The 16587-nt window shown below is 36.1% G+C and overlaps 1 protein-coding gene across 2 annotated transcripts in view; it reads right to left on the reverse strand.

The window, feature by feature from the left end:
* LOC138693144 (cilia- and flagella-associated protein 65-like) overlaps positions 1–16587 on the reverse strand; it is a 28307-nt gene that overhangs the window by 6593 nt on the left and 5127 nt on the right. Inside the window, exons 3-9 of one of the 2 annotated variants that reach the window (XM_069816815.1) lie at positions 16246–16483; positions 14070–14506; positions 11468–11738; positions 8522–8734; positions 8083–8274; positions 4350–4609; positions 1704–1956 (exon numbers count right to left, since the gene is read on the reverse strand). In XM_069816815.1, coding sequence (XP_069672916.1) covers positions 1704–1956; positions 4350–4609; positions 8083–8274; positions 8522–8734; positions 11468–11738; positions 14070–14506; positions 16246–16483 — 1864 coding nt within the window. The remainder of the gene's footprint in view (positions 1–1703; positions 1957–4349; positions 4610–8082; positions 8275–8521; positions 8735–11467; positions 11739–14069; positions 14507–16245; positions 16484–16587) is intronic. The other variant, XM_069816816.1, reaches the window with a different exon arrangement.

A 16587-nucleotide genomic window follows, 5' to 3' on the forward strand; every position in this document is an offset into this window, starting at 1 on the left:
GACAAAGAGGAAGGCAGAAAATAGGTAAGACTGGAGAATGCTGGGTTTGCAGTAAAAGACCTGCCCTTGGGAAGAACACTATGAATGAATGAATGAATATATATATACACAGGGTATTTCAAAAGTCCCGCGACATAGACAAACTCCGTTATTAGTACAGACAGTGAAAAATGGAAAGAGGGGAAAGTTGTTGGAAATATGTATTTTCCAATCTAATGTGCTTGAATTTTCAACGTAGAATACATGGTTGAGGCTGTGCACTAGTATGACACTCCCATCAGTCCAAATGTTGCAAAATTAGTGGTTTTCCGCTAATTTTAACAGATTTTAGATACATAGTGTATTGGGTAAATTACGAAATGATGACGATTAGCAGTGTTGCCAATACATATTCAGGGAAAACCGCCAGATAAGAATGAAATTCCCCTGAATTCTTATGCTATGAATGTAAAGAAATTCTTCTTTGCACTGTGAGAAGTTAAATAACCGCTAAACTCTGCATCTCAACTATTTTTCTCCGTTAAATAATACATATTTAAAGTCTGGCAGAACTAGCCGAAAAGCCATTAATATGGCAGCTTTGGGACTGGCAGGTGTCGTACTATAGTTGTGTCGCTGTTATTTCCGGTGTGACTCCTCCCCTTTGCTTACATCTTAGGAAGTGAAGGCTCTATAAAGTCTAGGTAGGTAGTATCGTTCGCCATTTTTGTTCTTTCGTTGCCGAGCTACCAGATGAATCTATTTGCTTCACCGTTAAACATTATCATGTTGTAGCTCCTATGATAATAAATCAAATGCACTGTAATTGAACAAATAATTGAGCGGCAAATAACGTCCTTGTGTGATTTCTGCAAACGCCAACGAAAGAGCCAAAATGGCGGGCGATTATATTAAGTATTTATCGAGCCATAGGAAATTCATTACATCATCAATAGTGAATGACAAGATGCACACGTTTAAATGTAGCCTACCTGCAACGTGATTGGCTGCCGGAAATAAAAGCAACGGGACTATGGTATACAGCCTCAATGGTGTATTCTACATTGAAAATTTAAGCACATTATAATGAAAACTACCTATTTCCAACAACTTTCTCCTCTTTTCATGTTTCGCTATCTGCACTAATAACGAAGTTTGTCTTGTCACGGGACTTTTGAATCACCCTGTATATATCCTCCTGAGTCCTGAGATATTTGTTGCTTTATTTTTGAAGTTCAATATAATTCTATACTTAAAAAAAAACTCACTGACATGATGAAAAATGCTGAAAAATCCGCAGGTTACAGTTAGGGCAGAAATAAGTACAGTACTGTATATTATACTATACTTCGGATCTCTGCACATAAATCTTATATCATAATCATCTATGAAGTATGGTATAGTACACTATACTTTCAGGACTCAGGAGGATATATATAATCATTTGTAATGGTTACTACCACACAAGAAAACATATTCATATGTACTGCTCTAGGTAGAGCAATAGCTCATTAAGGGTCATTTAAAAAAAGTATATCAAAACATGCTAGATTGTCCATGTTTTAGAAAAAGAATGGAAATATTTATTGGCATTGATGATGTCACAATTCTCTTTTATTTCACCAAAAATAGACTTGTGCTTCTGTGTGTGCTAGTAACATGATTATATAAGCACTAAGGAAGAATAAGGAATCCCCAAATAAAACGAAAGCTTGAAGACTTACTGGAACAGCTTCACCCCTTTCAGTAATGTCGAACTGTCCTTGCAAATAATTGTCTACAGCTGAACGCACTAATAAAGACTTCTCATGGTTGCGGCGCTCTGTTATGTTGAGGATTTGACATTTGATCGGAAAAGACAACAGGCATGGATATCCATATGTTGTGACTGTTAGTGTGCACACATGTGAGTGGCGAGGATGTAATGAGTTTTTACTGGTTGTCACTATTGCTTCCAAAACACCAGGAATTTGATACCTTGAAAGAACAATACCTATTACAGAGAGCACTTAATATATATGGAACATCTTCAGAATTAGTGATGCTTAGTTTTCAACCTGCAATAACTCGTAACATAATTACATAGGTGATTAATAAAACTACAGGTTAAAATAAAGTTTATAATTAATAATTTTGAAATGTGCTATTATTTTAATATAAACTGAGATATTCTCTGTAAGAACCAGTGGCGTAGCGTCAATGTAAGCTAAAAAGCTTAGCTTCCCCAGTTAATAATAATTTCATAATAAACCTGCAGTTTATGGAGGAAATTATTTATTAATTTTAATAGAATTTATATTTACGCGCTAAATGTTGTGATGCGGCAGCTCAGGATTATTTGTGATGCAGCAGCAAACAAGAAGCCTGCACACACCAGCTTCCAAGCAGACCGGTTTCTTCTGTGTAATCCACCCCGCAGATTTTCCATCCCTTTCTAACTAAACTGCCCTAGTCGCAAGGCTCGCAAGAAGCTAGCTTTAACATTTAAAATAAGTAGTTTCCAAGTTATCCCTTTTCGTTAGTTGTGTTCAGTTGAAGTGTTAGTGTACATTGTGGCTGATATAATAAATAATGAGCAAAATAATAGTTTCTGACACTAATTTACTTGAATTTTTTTTAGGACAGTTGTATTATCAAGACTGACTTACGAACAAAAGTGTGATTTAAAAAACAAATGACCGACTCCCTTGCTGTCAATGAAGGACACAACCAAAAGACAGACGCATACTTACGTAATGATACTAATATTGTGATTTCTCTAAGTATGACAGGGAGTGAGCTAATGTTATACGTATACGTGTATATTTGTTAGAGATATGTGTAAACCGTGAAATCATATTTTACTACGTATCATTTGAGGTCATGCCTTATTGGTGTTACTTACGATGTTCCAACCAATCTTCGACTGCTGACTTGAAATTGACTACTATTTATTTTAAGATTGTATTTTTGTAATACGTTTTCTCATATTGCATTAAAGACAACTTGAGTTAGCTTCCCCTGCTCAAAATTTCATGCTACGCCACTGGTAAGAACAACATTCAATTTTCACCATCATCATCATTATCATAGCTTGTAGTCTAACTATTACAAATATAAAGGAAGTGAAAGTATCAGTAGTTTTGTTTTGCTTACAGGATAATGAATGTCCTAGTTAGCCTATTCTTAGTAGTCTTGGATTCAACTAGGTACTTGCAATACTTTTGCAGGAAGCATCATGGCTCAATTTAATTTCTTCCTGTAACCACTACAGGTTGCCATCGACAAAGAGTACCATGATACAATAGAGTAAATGCCTTGAGGCTTAGTGATACATTGTTGTTAGAGAGAAAAATAACAATTTGAATTATATTGAAACACATGATATTAAACGAAGTAACGTCAAGGAGATGCAAATTAGTCATAGTCCATATGTATGATGCCTGAAAATAGCTATTGAGCCTTTGAGTGCTGCAATTGTTAGATCTCTTAAAATATTTTTATGCAGGCCAAAAGATTTACAGAAGTCGACTAGGAACCAGGGTATGGCCCCAGCTCCTATCATTAGTCCCGTAATGACGATGGATTCCAGATGGTATTTGTCCTTATAAAAACTGATGGAAGGTTCATATATATTCCTTTTTTCCTCCTGTACTTCTTCTGGCTGGTGTTCGTGCGATTCGAATCTCACAGTAGGGTCTATGATGTAACCTTCAAGAGAGGGAGGTTTAAATGCAATTATGTCGATTCTTCGATTACTGCCCTCACTGGATATGCCGTGTACTTCTTCATATACTGAATAACCTTTGTTCCTTAAGGCAGTTGCTATTATAGATCTTACTGTATGATGCTGCATATTTCGTAGAAGTTCACCGTGTGGACAGGCCCCAGGACATGGGCAAGGGTTTCAACCTTCCTGTCGCAACGTCGACAGAGGTTACTGCCCGAAGACCTGCCAGGTACACTGCGCACAGCTGATACGTTAGCATTCATCTTGATCGCTTCCCTCCACTCTCTACAGGAAAGATCCTTGTGATTCCGGATCCACTTATTGGCCGGGGTATATTGTTGGTATAAGAGCACGCCTTTGCCTTTATGTTTTTTCTGGCTCCAGTTCTCAAACGCTTTTTAAAAGTTGTTTACAAAATTATGACTGAACTCGGAACGTAAGGCAACAATTTATAACACAAAGATATAGATAAATTATTTGTGATAAATTAATATGAAATAGTTATTTAGGATATAGGCCAGGAAAAGGCATTGGCATTGCTGGTTGACCGTAATGAACATGTACAGTACTCATGGCAGCTGTTAAAGACATATGGGTGTCATAATACATTAATACAGGACGTAGAGATATTTCTATCTCATACAGTCTCATGATAGTTTACCTGAACCATTGGTATTCAAATACATAATAGTCTGAGGTATTTTCAATGAAGAAAATACGTTTCACTCTAGAAAACGTTGCTATTGGATTTATAATAATGTTTTCAACTGATAATAATATTGGATCTTCAGGAAGAATAATATTTCTTGATTCTGGCATTTTATCTCTCATAGAGAAAATATGCGAATCATACTTGACTGATCCCATTCCTGCTGTTATGAAGCTCATCCACGTATATCCTAGCCGCAGAAGACAAGATATCTGAAAGGAAAAGGTTACTGGTATTACGATAGGGTACCATATGTATTATTCGTGAATTTTAGAAGCTGTTGGTTTATAATTAAAAAAGAAGAATCAGACTTTCTTTGCATAATTGTGTACCAAAATTCAAGAGTGAACTATTGGTGAGACATATGGATAAGCACTTCTGTATTTCAAGCATAAGTATTTATTTAACAGTATGGTTGTTAAGAGACTGTGAAAGGGTATACAATCCCCATGCATACTTCAAACTTTTTTCACATTAAAAAAAATCAAGTAATGCTATATAACTAACAGCACGTTATTTTACAATTATACTTTATTTGCAATTAGTAATTGTTAGGATTTTACAAATTACCACAAATTAACTCTATAGTTGGGTAGGGAGAATATGAGCGAAGCCAACATCAATTTTATTGAAACTACAAAACTACACACACATTTCGTAGGATACAGAATTTTTTTTTCCACCATTAAATGCCGCTATTGTATTGTTGTGGTCAATTAGGGAAACAACAATGAAAACAAAACAAAACTGGTAGGACTATTTTTACACATGCCACCTGATTAATCATACTGGGTGTTCATTTCAAAGTGTGTCATGACGTCACTGTTGTTGAGTCACCGATTTGAAGCGAGTTTCAGCTTATATGTCAGAGAAGTTGCCTATTATTCAAGGCGTTCTTCAATCTGAACTTGAGAACGTGTACGGTATAACTTGAACGTCGTAGCAACAGATGGCGGTCTGTACGGTCTGTGTGCTACCATAACCTCTTTCGAACCGTGTTTTGCGCCGGCAAGTCGTACGCAGGTTATTTGTTATCATCGGTTGCGTATGGTAACATTCCACAACACAAATCAAATACTCCGTGTCCATGTTGACCGTCGAAGTTAATGTCAACAAATATGTAAGTAATCGTCTTAACCCTCTCCCCATATCCCGACAGTACGTATATCCAAACAGTTCACATTCCTGCCACTACCGGCGTTATCGTACGCATCGGTACGTACACTTCAGAATGAACGCCGTACTTGCTAGGCAACTTCTCTGCCTCCTAGGTAATACACTTTTGCGGAAGTGTAGGAAGATTGAATTCTCTAGGCTCATCGGCTAGCTACACGACGGTATACAGCGAGCCATGACACACTTTGAACTGAACACCCAGTAGTTTATCACTGCAGCCGCCTTGCACTATAAAATTACTGAAAGGGGATTTATGAAGAAAAAGAGAGAGTGGGACTAAGAGACAGTGAATAAATGAGAGTGATTGAGAGAGGGAAAATGTGATGAGTGTGAGTTAGTGAGTGATGAGTGAGAGAGTCAATGAGTGCGTGTGCGTGTGCGCAAGTCGGGTTACCGAGTTTAAACCCCCTCTTGAACTTTTAAAAAGAAATTACATATATTTCAATATACTGGGTGTTCAGTTCAAAATGTGTCATGGCTCGCTGTATGTCGTCATGTGGCTAGCCGATGAGCCTAGAAAATTCAATCTTCCTACACTTCCACAGAGACGTATTACCTATATGCCAGAGAAGTTGCCTAGAAAGTACGGCGTTCATTCTCAAGAGTACTTACTGATACGTATGGTAACGCCGGTAGTGGCAGGAATGTGAAGTCGGGATATGGGGAGAGGGTTAAGACGATTACTTACGTATTTGTTGACATTAACTTCGACGGTCAACATGGACACGGAGCATTTGATTTGTGTTGTGGAATGTTGCCATACACAACCGATGATAACAAATACCCTGCGTACGACTTGCCCGAGCAAAACACAGTTCGAAAGAGATTATGGTAGCACACAGATCGTACAGACCGCCATCTGTTGCTACGACGTTCAAGTTATACTGTACACGTTCTCAAGTTCAGATTGAACGCCTTGATTAATAGGTAACTTCTCTGACATGAAAGCTGAAACTCGCTTCAAATCGCTGACTCACAATGGTGACATCATGACACACTTTGAAATGAGCACCCAGTACTGTATTTGATTGTTTCCATGGATTTTTCTGTTATGTAAAGTGTCTTACCTATCATAATAACTGTTGACTAAATATATGTAAATGATTACTGTGTAAGTGTAATAATGACACAAGCATTTTTTATTATACAAAATTAAATATAAGTTAAAATTTGTTAAAAATTGGATAACTGAGAAAAAATTACGTTTTAAAAATTTTAGAAGAATATTCATGAATATGTTCTATTAGAACATGGTATAATATTAATAAATATACCGTAATAAAATAATAATAATAATAATAATAATACACAAAATTCAAAATACCGATAATGTAAGTTGTAAACAATTTTAATAATGATCCCCCCCCCCCCCTTGACAAAATTCTGCATACACCACTGGACCTACCATTCGATAGACATTAATGTGCCTTGGTATTTTTGAACTAAATATGGAAAGAAGGCACCTACCAGGAAGTCGATAACAAAGTGACATCAACATTTGTCTTGACTGCTTGTTCCCTCCCCCCCCCCCCACCCGTTATGGAGGAAGGCCCGAAGGTTTGCACCAAACCTCGAGGGTTATTGTGCTGACCTCCTTAATAAGGGACGATTGTTTGAAGTCCATAGGACTAGATTCCTGTAAGTATCATGATTCACTATTTGGTGTCATCTATCGATTCTGGCACACAACACTCTCAGTCCTCGATAAATGCCCCTCTATCCTCCTGAGAGTCTGCAGCTTCCTCAGACCAATGACAATTGTATGCAAATCACGATACTACATGCTGCTGCATCCAACATTGACCTAAAGATCGCGTTACTATAGGTATCATGATTCACTATTTAGTGCCAACTATAGATTCAGCTACACACACCCAGTCCAACAGAGTCCATGATGAATGCTCCTTCATCTCTCTGGAAGTTCTGTAGCCTCCTCAGATCAATGTCATCTGTATAAGAATCCTGGTACACTAACCTGCTATCCGGTCGACTTATAACTATTGAAAGATGATAGATGAAGTTAAATTTAATGAAGTGAAATGAGTTCGAGGTCGAACACTGAAAATTACCCAACAATTTTGCTTCAATTGGTTGGGAGGGAAAACCTCGCAAAAACCCCAGTCAGGTAACTTGTCCCGACCAGGATTTGAACCTTGTCCCCTCATTTCACAGTCAGACATACTAACCATTAATCCACAGTAATGGACATGACTGGTTGTTTATGCCCACACAAAAGACCGGACATCCTGCGGTTTCAAATGAACGTGTTGAGAATTGAAGACAGTTTGCTTAATATTGTGAACTAGCCAGTAAAAAATAGTCCCTTAAAAGCAGAGTTAAGTACGTAACTCATTTGTGTTAATATAAATATCACTATCATCAAACTAAGTTAGTTTATACATGTTTCACCTTTTTCTCTAATTAACCATATGACATTTGCTAAGTTGATCTGAATATGACAGTAGTATGTTTATAGTTGTAATCGAATAATGTTTTGAAATATACTCACTTCATATCTCTTCAACTCCAGGGGACAGAATCTGAACAGTATGGGATGGTTAGATTTAGGTGGAATATCTCCTTTAGGATTCTGACACTTCAGAACTTCAACATCGTAGTTTGAATTGTTGAAGACAGTAATAGATGATATATCAATTTTGTAGGGCATTTCTGTTTCTAAACTGTTGTAAATCCAAAATACCTGGAATCGCACATATGGCTTGTCATATTATAAGTATCTATTGATCTAATGAAAAAGTACTTTATATAGATACTGAACAGCACACTGTCTTTGTATTGAAATGCATATTATGGAATAAAATACACAACTAATAAAAATACTGTTTAATGAGGAAAATGCATGATACTTAATTATAGATTTTGTTAATATAAAATATTAATCACATTAAAATAATGAAACTTTTATCTACACAATAAAATAATTTTACCTGCCAAAATGGATCTTTGTCCCCTAAGAAAATATCGTGCATATTAAATCTTTGTACCACAGTAGAAAGAGCGCGATTTATAGGACCATGCACTGTAAACAAAGCTGTGAGCATCACTGATCGATTGTTCGATAAGTAAATTATATACTTCAGTTGCCAAGTGCCTTGCAGTTCGTATCTCACAACAAACCACAGTAATGTTTCACCATAAGGCTGTAAAATGAATTAAAACGATATTGCCTGTGAATATTGTATAACATTTATGCTAAAATGTTGTACGTATGAGGGGGATCCAGGAAATAACGACCGTTTTGTTGTAATAATTAAAAAAATATATTTATTTGAAAAGACAAAGTCTGTTATATAACTGAAGCTTCCTTTACTTCTCTACATAATCACCACCTACATTTAAACATTTGTAGTATCTGTTCACTAGCTTTAGAATTCCCGTGTTATACTCCTCTGCCGCCAGTTCATTAAGCCAGGTGTTCACTGTCTTCTTCAACTCTTCATCACTTCCAAAACGCGTACAACCCAGAAAGTCTTTCAGCTTAGTGAAAAGGTGAAAATCGCTAGGAGCAAGGTCTGGACTATAGGGCGGATGATCAAAGATTTCCCAACCGAATTGATCCAGCAATTCTCGAGTTGAAGCAGCAGTGTGCGGGCGGGCGTTGTCGTGAAGAAGCACAACTCCTCTCGAAAGCATTCCTCACCTCTTGTTTTGGATGGCTCGCCGTAGTTTTCGTAAAGTCTCACAATAACGATTTGCATTGATCGTAGTGCCTTTTGGCATGAAATCCAGCAAAAGAACACCTTTGCGATCCCAAAAGACAGTAGCCATGACTTTTTGTGTTGAGAGAGTCTGTTTGAATTTTCTCGGTTTCTTGGGTGATGAGGGATGATGCCACTGACGTGATTGGCGCTTGGTCTCTGCGGTGTTGTGAGACATCCAGGTCTCATCACCAGTCACAATTTGATCAAGAAAGGCGTCTCCATCTGTGTGATATCGCATCAAGAATGTTAATGCTGAGGCCATTCTCTGAGTTTTGTGTTGGTCACTCAGTTGCCGTGGAACCCATCGTGCACAGATTTTGTGGTAGCCAAGATGTTGCGACACAATTTCACCAAGCAAAGAACGAGAAATGTCAGGAAAGGCAATATGTAATTCGTCGAGTGATGTGCGCCTGTCTTGCAAGATTCTGTCGTTCACTTTAGTCTTCAGGTCTTCTGTGATGAGTGATGGGCGTCCGGGTCGAGTTTCATCGTGGACATTTGTTCGCCCATTGTTGAACATTTCGCACCATTTTCTCACATTTCTTTCATTCATTACAGTATCACCATACACTTCTTTCAATTGCCGGTAATTTTCTGCAGGTTTCAAATGTCAGGCATTCAAAAATCGAATCACACTCCTCACCTCACAGTCGGCGGGATTATCAATCACGTCGTTCATTTTGAAGTAACACAAAATGCACAATGGCGACTTGTTGCAACCAGTACTCACAACATTATGAAAACACATGTTAAGGAAGCGGAGTCAGCTGCGTGGCGGGTATGCGCTAACGGTCGTTATTTCCTGGATCCCCCTCGTACATATTTTTATAAGACCTATACGCTCATTTTGAAATAGTAATATGATAATTGTGTATGAGGCTCGATACTAAATAAACTGGCAGAACTCTTCCAGACTGAAGAATGCAGTTCGTTATTGTTCCAACTCTGGATTTCAAAACACAAAGATGAAGTTATGAAGTTTCAGACAAAGACAATGACACCTCTTTCATTTCAGCGGTCTTTAACAGGGGGCACGCTGTAAACAATGCATTCGAAAATTGGATACATATTACAAAATTAGGCATCTGATTCAGATATTGGTAGCTGAAGAGTGCCAGTATCTGTTCCAGGGCTGTTTCTCACGATAGGATATTATATTGATGATACTCTAGGGAATGCGTTAGTTTCCAGTTCCATTCTGCATCATTGATGCGAATGTTTATGATTTGTGAATGATGGCAATAGAAACAGAACAGGAAGAACTTATTCATCACAAATTACACTTTGTGGAATGTACACTGGAATGTAAATCTTGGTCTGTGCTCATACTCTGCTGTGAGTTCGGTACTGGTGTGTGTGGTGTGTGTGTGTGTGTGTGCGTGCGTGCGTGTGTGATGTCGGAAATCACACTTGCGACTAGTTTTGTGCAAGACTCAACTCATTTTAATATGCCGTTACAATTAGTTTTTGCTCACGGCTAAGATGTACTATGCAGCTATCATATAAATCTTCCATTATTCTAGCATATTTGAAACTTTTGAATATATATGTTTTATTTTATTTATTGATAGTACTATTAAAAAAAACTAAACCTTTTTTTCTTATCCAATTCTTTTTCTCATTCAATTCTAGCTATTTCATTTATTCTTTCCATTCTAATTTTTTTTACCAAAAAAAAGATATAGACTGTCCTAGAGTATTGCACAATCTTCGTGAATCACCCTGTATATGTATGTATTTTTTTTAGTTGGTTATTTAACGACGCTGTATCAACTACGAGGTTATTTAGCATCGATGAGATTGGTGATAGTGAGATGGTATTTTGGTGAGATGAGGCCGAGGATTCGCCATAGATTACCTGGCATTCACCTTACGGTTGGGGAAAACCTCGGAAAAAATCCAATCAGGTAATCAGCCCAAGCGGGAATCGAACCCGCGCCCGAGCGCAACTTCAGACCGGCAGGCAAGCACCTTAACCGACTGAGCCACGCCGGTGGCCTTGTATGTATGTATGTATATATAAATATTGGTAGTAGGCCTACAGTAGATGGTACGTGTGATTCCTATAGCAAGGCTATAATATGTAAACATATGTAACAAATATAAAATTTGAAAATATTCACATAATTCTGACAAATAAATGTTTAATGTATTGAAATATTGGCATTATACCTGCAATTCTCCAGAAGTTGGATATATCTGAAACAGCGGCCTGTGTGGACAGTCATATTCTTTGTACCTAAATGATATTCCTCTAGTCAAATTAACTAGTGGACAAGTACAAACTTGTTGCCTTTTTATCTTCCATTTATTTGGTATTTCAGAATTGTTCTTCAGAAGCAAACATACGGTAAGGGGCTTACTGCCTTCTTGGGCTTCTGGCAAGGTTATGGGTACATCCAGCATGCAATCAGGCGGAACTTCGGCCAGTGTATCATTAAGCCTTAAACAAAGATTTAAGTACTTACAACAATCGTTAAAATTCGATCATATTATCAGAATACCTCAATATACAGCACAAAAGAATTATACTTTCGTCAAATATTTTAAAATTGATTTAGAACAAGGATTATAAGTGTCCAGTCTTTCATTAATGTTCACATAAGAACTCTCCCTTTACACTAAATTACTGTATTTTATCATAAAGTCATGAACTGAATGACTTAGTGAGAGAAACGTTACCACTATGCAAATCTAGTCTTTCAGGTGAAGCTCCCTGTAAAGCAGATTTGAATAATTTCAAGGGAAAAATTGTTCCGGGGCCGGGTATCGATCCCGGGACCTCTGGTTGAACGTACCAGCGCTCTACCACTGAGCTACCCGGGAACTCCACCCGACACCGTCTCAACTTTTCTCTTTATATCCACACGACTCGCGTGGGCTGACGAAACGCCAGAGACCCACAACGAGTGCACACAATCGCTGTGTGACTTGGAATTGTGGTTTTCTGTTAACGAACACAGTAACGTATATATTATGCAAATCTAGTCTTTCAGATGAAGCTCCCTGTAAAGCAGATTTGAATAATTTCAAGGGAAAAATTGTTCCGGGGCCGGGTATCGATCCCGGGACCTCTGGTTGAACGTACCAGCGCTCTACCACTGAGCTACCCGGGAACTCCACCCGACACCGTCTCAACTTTTCTCTTTATATCCACACGACTCGCGTGGGCTGACGAAACGCCAGAGACCCACAACGAGTGCACACAATCGCTGTGTGACTTGGAATTGTGGTTTTCTGTTAATGAACACAGTAACGTATATATTATGCAAATCTAGTCTCTCAGGTGAAGCTCCCTGTAAAGCAGATTTGAATAATTTCAAGGGAAAAATTGTTCCGGGGCCGGGGCCGGGTACCACTATTATATGAATGTTATTGTAACTGATAAAATCAAATACGAATATAACTACCGTACTGTACATCATATTAATGTTTGGCACATCAGATATTACATTAACTTAGATCTTGTTACTTTAACAGTATGCAGGTCAGTGAATATCCATATGCCAGTCTGTCTGTCTGTCCAGCTGTCTGTAGTCTGTTCGTTGATTTTATTTATTTATTTATTTAGACCTACTGATACTTATTTATTTATTGATTTCTTTATTCATTTATTTAATTACTTACATACTTAGTTATTTATTTACTTATTTACTTTACTTACTTTTTTTCTTGGCAGAGTTAAGGCCGTAAGACCTTCTCTTTCACTCAAAAAGCATAAAAACACATAGCAAATATAAAAAAATATACATCTTGATTACACAACTTTTAACACTATATCACTTCGGAATATGTATGATAAGAACTTTCTTGTGTTAAATTTTAACTTACCTTGTTAACATGTTTCGACCTATTTTGGGTCATCTTCAGAACTGGTCTTTGTTGGTCTTGGCGCATCGCATACAGAACAAATAACACTCTACAAAAACTTCTCAACACACAAACACAAACAAACAAATATAACCACACAGGCGTAGACAAACTCAAATGTAACATCTGCAACAACTTCTACATAGGACAGACAGGCAGATCATTTCAAACACGTTACAAAGAACACATCACAGCCATAACAAAATTACAAAACACCTCCACATATGCAGAATACATCACAAATGCCAACCACACCTACAGGGACATCAACACAGACATGGAAACACTGCACATCCAATCAAAAAGCCAGAAACTCAACACACTAGAACAATATGAAATATACAGACACACGAAAACACACCCCAACGATATTCTCAACACACAACTCAATTTCAAAACACATACACTCTTTGACTCTACACTACAAACGCACCCTCACAGAAAACAAGAGGCGCCAAGACCAACAACGACCAGTTCTGAAGATGACCCAAAATAGGTCGAAACATGTTAACAAGGTACATTAAAATTTAACACAAGAAAGTTCTTATCATACATATTCCGAAATAAAAAAATAATAAAAATACAAAAACAATACAATAATAATAACAATGATAATAGTAAAAGTAAAATGAAGATAAGTTTACTTACATGTAATTCTAAACGTCAAAGAATTACAATTTTGTGTTAAATAAGACAATTTGAATCAAAGGAATGATTAAAATAATGAAAAAAAAATTATATATTAAAAATAAAAATCATATTTTACAGAAATTGTATTTTAAGAGAGATCATATTCTACCAATAGAGACAAAAAGCAATCTATATGACAATCGTTTTTAAAAATAGCCAATGTCTGACAGCCCCTTAAGGTATGGGGTACTGATACAGAACAAAATATACTCACTTGTTAATATTCAGCATCTTCCACAACCACAGTTTACAGAATATCGGTCCTCCTTGAACGATTCTTAAATCACAAATTTTTAGCGTAGGAAAAACACCTTCATATTGTATTACAGTCAGTATTTTGTCAGTGACTGTGGGTACTGTAGCTTCCGAGTTTGAACTTACTCGTATGTCATACATGACAGCAAATTCATTGAATCCCAATTCACTAGGACAAATTGTTACTTGAATTTCATTTTTTTCATTTGGCCCTAGTGTAGAAGTCAATGGAGACAAAAGCACATCTCTTAAGCGCTTCGAGCTTCTTGGAAAGGTGTAATGAACTACTTTCAATTTGTAATGCATCTTACAATTTCCAAAATTAAACAAATAAAAGGACTGTGTTCTTGATTCACCCCAAGAAGATATTCCAAAGTCAATTTTCTCTGGAAAAGCCTGAAACATAAATAATGATGTACCGTATACTAAGAGAGGTCCAGTGCTTCAAACTTAATGAAAAACATTTTATATACCATACCTATTATCAAAAGACAAATAAAAAAATGTGTTACGAAAGACATGGATACTTTCTCATTATATGTTACGTATTTCGCAATATTTCAATTCCTTTATTGTGTATGAATGATATTACCATAATTATAATAATAATAATAATAATAATAATAATAATAATAATAATATTTATTTGTCAGAAACCAGTGTACAAGGCCTGGATATGATATCGTCAGGTTCGATAATATACACACGCACACATACACTCACACATGCACAAACAAACTTAGCACAAATAAATATAGACAAGTAAACAAATAATTATAAGCAAATAAACATACACAGTCAAATAAACAAACGCTGAGAAATAAACAAAACAAACACTGAGAGATAAACAGAGTATGCTGTAGGTTAACACATTTATATAAGGACAAAAGGTATAATTAAAATACAAAGAGACAAATTAAAATATAAAGAAAGGGTTACATTTCTAAAATACAATATTTACATCACACTCCATGAATTCATTCACTGAATAGAAAGGTCTGTTCAGCAACCATCTATGTATGTAGGACTTAAACCTATTTATTGGTAACTTTCTCGCCTCCAATGGTAGTTTATAAATATATTTATGCCACTAAAAAAGCAGGTATTTGAGCTCACACTCAATCTGCACCTTGTGTAATCTAATTTATCTTTATTTCTAGTGTTGAAGGAATGTATATCTGATCTAGTCTGATAAAGATCTATGTTGGATATCAAGATTCTGTAAATGAATAGATTGTAAACTGACATTACCTTTAACTCTGGAAATAGTGGTCTACATGATTCCTTGGTATTTTTATTGAATATTATCCTCAGATCAGTTTATTTCCTTTCACTATTATTCAAAATACATACCATTACCTACCTAACTCATTTCGTATGCAATAAAAGAAAAAAAGATGAATTTGTGTTTTCTTAATTATACATAACAAGTATTCTCTATAATACCAAAATTAATATATTTCACTTCATTTCTAAAAATTGTAGCCTACTGTACAGATAATGAAATAAAATTTGGAGCTCCCTTATGTATAAGTTTCGCTTACAACACACTGCGCATGTGCAGAAAATAATATGAGTATTTGTGTTAGTTATATTTGTAAGGAAGAGATTAAAGAAAGGTTTCTAGGTTTTATTGAATTGAATGTCCCTGCTTTAACTTTGGAAATAAACAGTTTCTTAGGTTCAGTTGGATTAGACATTAATAAATGTGTGTACCAATCCTATGACGGGGCATCTGTTATAATGTCTTCAGTGATACACAATCCCTGATTAAAAAAATATCGGAAAATCTTTGTTCCTCTATTCACTATAATAAATCATGCTGACAGAATGGAAATATTATTTTGTATTACTGTATTTTACTAAATAAAAGTTTAAAGACAATTTCAAGGATCAAGTTGAGTGTAACTACAGCCAGATCAATACCAGTATCTCGCTTTTGTAGCTGGTTATATAATATGTATCAGTATGTCAACATAAGGCACCACTTAATGGAAAAAAAAGAGAACCAGGAATGATATTTTACCATAAGTGTTAAAAGCGCACAAAATATATATGACGTCAAATCTTCAGGTTATTGTTTTGTAGATCAAAGTTTATATTGTGGTCAAAAATTTCACAAAAAGCATACTTACAACTAGCTCCACATATTCACAAATTCCATTAACTTTGACAGATGTTTCATATGGCATTCCAACAATGTATTTACAATCCTGAAGTACACTAGCTTCACATTTTAATTGTAGTGAGAATTCACCAGGTTCTTGGGGGGTGTATTTCCAAGTATTAGATATTATTTCATTTGATGCAATAACATAAACTTTGTCTAGTATATCTAAGTTGTCAGGAATTGTGGACTGTTGATAATGATATCTGTAAACAAGACGCACAGTTTTATATGAACAGTATGATAAAAGATTTAATAAAAAAGTCATCTGTCCTTTAATGAAAATGACCACAAGAATCCAGAACAATGA

Source organism: Periplaneta americana, chromosome 17 (assembly GCF_040183065.1).
Source record: "Periplaneta americana isolate PAMFEO1 chromosome 17, P.americana_PAMFEO1_priV1, whole genome shotgun sequence".
In the NCBI taxonomy this organism is placed as follows: Eukaryota; Metazoa; Arthropoda; class Insecta; order Blattodea; family Blattidae; genus Periplaneta; species Periplaneta americana.